This window comes from Pristiophorus japonicus, chromosome 6 (genome assembly GCF_044704955.1).
Source record: "Pristiophorus japonicus isolate sPriJap1 chromosome 6, sPriJap1.hap1, whole genome shotgun sequence".
Lineage (NCBI taxonomy): Eukaryota > Metazoa > Chordata > Chondrichthyes > Pristiophoridae > Pristiophorus > Pristiophorus japonicus.
Window position 1 is genome coordinate 177,916,245 of NC_091982.1, and position 6,000 is coordinate 177,922,244.

The window sequence follows — 6,000 nt, forward strand, 5'->3', positions numbered from 1 at the left end:
TACTGCAAATGTTTAGAAAACAATCCATATAAAACTATTACGGAAAAAATTATTTTCCTTCCTGTTCTAGTTTCAGCTACCAAGGACTAATAATGGTATTTTCCTGTACCCAAATGTTCGAAAGTAATGACAAGTGACGAGATGCAGTTCAGCCTCGGATCTTACTTCATAAATCAATAATCATCTACAATTTCTGTTAAGAAAATGATAATATCCTTGGTAATAACTTTACAAACTCTGACTTCAGAATAACAAAATGATGAATCTCCCTTCACTAAGATTATCTTGTCTTTTGCTAGAATACGGAGGGTGACTATTTGATACACTACAAGTTATCAATTGATTCAAGGCTTTGGGCTGCCATCCAGAAATGAAATGGGATGGGAGACACTCACTGGCTGATCTCATGGTTGTTACATCAGTGTTACATGATATATACAAACAACGTTGAAAGCTCTAGATCTTTAAATAGTGGATAGATGCTATATTGATCGCACGGAGTCACAAGAGCGTTGAGAGCTCAAGTTAGACACTGGCCATCTCAGCCCTGCAGAATCAGAAACTGCAGAAGTGGAAACTCTAATCAGAAAGCTAAGCAACAGAAAATGTATTATTTGACAAAATATGCACTACTGATTTTTTCAAAAGGGATGTACTCTAACAATAGAAATGTTGTGACAAAGCTGTTAAATGTTCCTTTACCAGCAGACTGATAACGTTAGATCAACAAGCAGGAATGAAAAGGATGCAGACACCTGCCAAGTGAGTCCATGGCTGTCCAGGTTTTCACAAGGGTCTAGTCCATTACTTAAACAGAAATATGTTTGTTCCTAAAAAGAGACTTCCTTCGGTAAGCAGAATTATCCTATTCAATATTCTGGTAACAATATCTATTCAATATTGTTTGTAATATTTATAAAGCATTTAAACATTATTCAAAAGCCCATCAACTGCATTAACACCTCTCCTTAGCACACTAATTATTTACTTATATTGTAGTGCTCGAACACTACTCTGAATGCAAACCCTTGTTTACAATCTTTGGAGAGCAATGTTCTAACCTGAATGACCGTTTCCCTAACACATTAGTGTATCCAATCAGGAGGACAGATGTAAACTACAGAATGGTTATAAAGTGGCACAAGGCATCAGTGAAGCCAGCATAGATAAGTAACACAATTTAGAAAAAGTAATACCTGTGGATGCATTTCTTACAAAAGTCAGCGTACAAAACCATTGCCTGTGAAGTTTAAAGGAAAAAATTAATGATAAAAATATTACTTATTTTCTTAAAAAGGTCCTGCAAACCAAAAACCTCTACCCTGTATTTAGAAAAGTTATAGGATTGCATCAGTACTACTCACAGAGCAACTAGTTCAAGTGCATAAAAATGATGTCGAGAATTGATACATTTTATATTAAATCTAGTTCAAACAAATTGACCAGGATCTTCATACAAGCAATCAGTTTAAAATAAACTTCCCAGAAAATATGGGCTTTCTTGAATCTGTCCATAATCATCTTTGTTATCTATATTTGAAAGTATTGATATTCCAGAAAGCCAGCAAAGGAAACCAAACAAAATAAGATGGCACTCATTTTCAGTCCAATTTGGTGTCAAAAGGGGGCAAGTTGGATTACAAAATTAAATTATTCACAATCTGCATAGGAGAAGTATCTTAAGACTGTTTTGTCACATTCTACTATACATGAACTCTAATCAAGGGTAATAGAATCATAGAATGATACAATAAAAAAAGAGGCGGCCATTTGGCCCATTGTACCTGTGCAAACGCTTTGTTAGGTTATACAATTAATCCCCGTCCCTTGCTCTTTTCCCTGTAGCCCTGTAATATTTTTCCCTTCAAGTATTTAATCAATTCTCTTTTGAATGTTACTAATGAACCTACTTTCATCCTTTCAGGGAGTGCATTCAAATTACACCAATTCGCTGCATTAAAAAAAAGTTTCCTCATGTCACCTCTGGTTCTTTTGCCAATCACCTTAAATCTGTGTCCTCTGGTTACTGACCTTTCTGCCACTGGAAACTGTTTCTCTTTACTTGCTCTATCAAAACTCTTCATAATTTTGAATACTTCTATCAAATCTCCTCTCAACCTCCTCTGCTCCAACGAGAACAGCCCCAGTTTCTCTCGTCTCTCCACATAACTGAAGTTCCTTATCTCTGGTACCATTCTAGTAAATCCCTTCTGCACCCTCTCCAAGACTTTGACACCCTTCCAAAAGTGTGGTGCCCAGAATTGAATACAATACTCCAGCTAAGGCCTAACTAGAGTTTTATAAAAGGTTTAGCATAACTGCCTTGATTTTGTTCTCTATTCCTCGATCAATAAAGCTTCTCAACTTGTCCTGCCACCACCAAAGATTTTTGTATATACACCCCCAGATCTCTGTGTTCCCATACCCCCTTTAAAATTGTACCATTTAATTCATGTTGCCTCTCCTCATTCTTCCTACCAAAATGCATAATTTCACACTTCTCTGCATTAAGTTTCATCTGCCAAATGTTGCCCATTTCACCAGTCTGAGTATGTCCTCCTGAAGTCTGTTATTAGCCACCTCTTTGTTTCATATCGTCCGCAAACATAAAAATTATACCGTGTAATATATGCACCTGTGAGTATGCTCACAGGTTTGTACAGCTGTTGCCCGGAGGGACTGGAGTGCATTATTACCCCCGGCAACCAAATTTTAATTTGATTTTATATGTTTTAAAGTTTAATTTGTTTTAATTGCCGGTTTTAGTGTCCCCCTCCCCTTTTATAGGGGGCACTTGTAAAATTTATGATTTTAATGTCCCCAAATTTTTTTTTAACAAAACAAAAAAAAAGTGCAGTTGAAAAGTGTCTGGAGTGTCCCCCAATCAGGGGGCACTTGAACTAATGTTTATTTTGTCTCCTTTAAAAGAGTTGTAGAGCTGTTGCATTGTGAGTGGCTTAGCCAGTCACGAGATGTTCACAGGACTCAATAAAACCCCAGTCAGTTGAGTCTAGGTCATCCACGATGAGGTATGCAGTTGTGAGCCTAGTGGGTGAACTGGTAATGTGTAGTGTAATTGTTAAACCTTTGTTTATAAACCAACTAGTTCTTAATAGCAATGTGTTGCTATGAATACTTAAGCAAAGAACCTGTATACCAAAGTCCAGTCATTGATATATATCAAAAAGAGTAGTGGGCCTAATCCCAAACCCTAGGGAACGCCATTCTATACTTAAGAACATAGGAACTAGGGGCAGGAGTAGGCCCTTGAGCCTGCTCCGCCATTCAATAAGATTATGGCTGATTTCCGACCTCAACTCCACTTGCCCACCCAATCTCCTAGAGTCCAAAAATCTACTTACCTCAACCTTGAATATATGCAACAATTCAGCATCTACAGCCCTCAGAATCTTATTTGTTTCAATGAAATCACCTCTCATTCTTCTAAACTCCAGAGTATAGACAACTTATTCATCTCCTCTCATAGGACAACCCACTTATCCCAGGAGTGAACCTTTGTTGTACCGCTTCTAAGGCAACTATATCCTTCCTCACCAAAGCCCTGTAGAATTGTAGCAAGGCTGCTTTACTCTTGTACATCAACCCCTTTGCAATAAAGGCCAAAATGCCATTTTCCTTCCTAATGCTGTACCTGCATGCTAACTCTCTGTTTCTTGTACTAGGACAGCTAAATCTTTCTGAACATCAACATTTAATTGTTTCTCACCATTTAAAAAATAGTTTTCCTATTCATCCGACCAAAGTGAATAAACTCACATTTACCTACATTATACTCAATCTGGTGGATCACAGTAAAACTGCCAGATTAAGGACCTGTGGAGAATTGCCTTGCTTTCTTCAAGGCCCAATGACAACAATACAAGTTGTTATTATTGCCCACTCACTTAACCTGTCTATATCCTTTTGTAGGCTCTTGGCACCTCCTCACAGCTTTCTTTCCCACCTAGCTTTGTATCATCAGCAAACTTGGATACATTACACTTGGTCCCCTCATCTAACTCATTAATCCCTCCAGTCAAAAAAATAACTATTAACCACTTCTCTGCTTTCTGTCACTTAGCCAGTTCTGTATCCATGGTGCCACTGTCCCATTGATCCCATGGGCTTTTATTTTGCTAACAAGTCAAACACCTTTTGAAAGTCCATATACACAACATCAACCACACTACCCTCATCAACAAGCTCAGTTACTTCAAAAAGGTCTCAACCAAGTTAGTCAAACACAATTTGCCTTTAACAAATCTGTGCTGACTTTAATTTTTAGAACATACTTTTCTGAATGCTAATTCATTTTCACCTGGATTATTGTCTCTAAAAATTTCCCCACCATCAACGTAAGGCTGACTGGTTAATAAGGTCATGGCTCAAGCCCCACTCCAGAGACTTAAGGACATAATCTAGGCCAATACTTCAGTGCAGTACTGAAGGAGTGCTGCATTGTTGACAGTGCTGATGTTAACATTAATGTTATGATGAGATGTTAAACCAAAATTCCATCTACCCTATTAAACATAAAAGGCCCCATGGCACGATTTGAAGAAAGCAAGGCAATTCTCCACAGGTCCTTAATCTGGCAGTTTTACTGTGATCCTCCAGTTATTGGGTGAGAAACCAACAGTACGATCATAGTAAAACTGCAACTGGTGGAAAACCAACTTTTTAAAACTTTCATTCTAATATTGTAATGCCAATGCACTCTTGGAGAACAGCCGGCTATCTTCAGAGAAGTTTATGACACCGAAGGAGGTCATTCTGTCTATTGTATCTGTGCTGGCCTGTCTTACTGACAGTTTTCCAACAGTTGAAGTTTCACAGATAGTCAGAGGCCAGTGAGCAGTTCTGCACACGTCTGGTTATAAACTTTCCATTTCCCCATCAACCGGGGACACTGAAAGTGCAGGCAGCGCCACTGGGTGCTGTCCATTTGCTCCACGATGAGTTCACAGCACACCTTCAGCGTTGTGCAAAGCTGGTTTTGATTTATCCACAACGCTAAACCTGTGAGATACACGAAGCAAAAATGGAGTGAGACCACTCCCCCCCGAGAGTCCTGTTCCTCTATAATCCGGTACCGGGTCAGATTCACTGCATTTGTACTTGAACTGCAGCTTCCCTGTAAATCAGGACCCGAGGGTGAATGCTTGCAAAGGACGTGGTGCGGAACCGGTGGTTGCAGAACAACTGCTGGCAAACAGCAACCTGGCACCGGGAGCCGCAGATATTCCCCGCTCTCAACACTCACTGTTTCAGGTTTCTCCTCAGCCAGCATAGCCCCCGCTCACTCACCAGCGCCGCCGCCATACTTAAACCTGTGGGGGAGGGGAGGGGAGGGGAGGGGAGGGGTCGCCAAATTCAAATCGCCCTGCGTAATGACGTGTGCGCGATGGCGGCTGATTATTGTCCAAGCTGAGAATTGAATTGTCCGGGACTCCGCCACTTCTTTTCCAGTCACCGACTCCCCCTAAAAAAACATCTCAATGCGACCTCCCACCCTCTCGCCGACCCGTAGCTCTGTTAGTGTGAAGTGACCAATCGCCTTTGAGTAAAAGGCAAAGGGCCGAAATCCGTGCAGCCAATCAGATTCGGAGAATGTCGGATGGAAACTCCGGGTCCTAACTCCCGCCCTGACTGTTCCAGGAGCAAACACACCGAGCATATGGGGTGACCTTCACTTCAGACCAGGCATGCCCTGTCTCCGCTGCAGTTCGGAGCAATACTTGCTGCCCTCTGTCATCATCATCATAGACAGTCCCTCGGAATCGAGGAAGACTTGCTTAACATAAGAACATAAGAATTAGGAACAGGAGCAGGCCATCTAGCCCCTCGAGCCTGCTCTGCCATTTAAAAAGATCATGGCTGATCTGGCCGTGGACTCAGCTCCACTTACCCGCCCGCTCCCCATAACCCTTAATTCCCTTATTGGTTAAAAATCTATCTATCTGTGATTTGAATACATTCAATGAGCTAGCCTCAACTGCT

General features: G+C 40.8%; 1 protein-coding gene across 1 annotated transcript in view; it reads right to left on the reverse strand.

The window, feature by feature from the left end:
• Positions 1–5,498, reverse strand: part of mccc1 (methylcrotonyl-CoA carboxylase subunit) — a 74,069-nt gene extending 68,571 nt beyond the window's left edge. The window contains exons 1-2 of the mRNA XM_070883436.1: positions 5,264–5,498; positions 1,197–1,240 (exon numbers count right to left, since the gene is read on the reverse strand). Coding sequence (XP_070739537.1) covers positions 1,197–1,240; positions 5,264–5,322 — 103 coding nt within the window. The 5' untranslated portion in view covers positions 5,323–5,498. The remainder of the gene's footprint in view (positions 1–1,196; positions 1,241–5,263) is intronic.
• Positions 5,499–6,000: the final 502 nt, after the last annotated feature.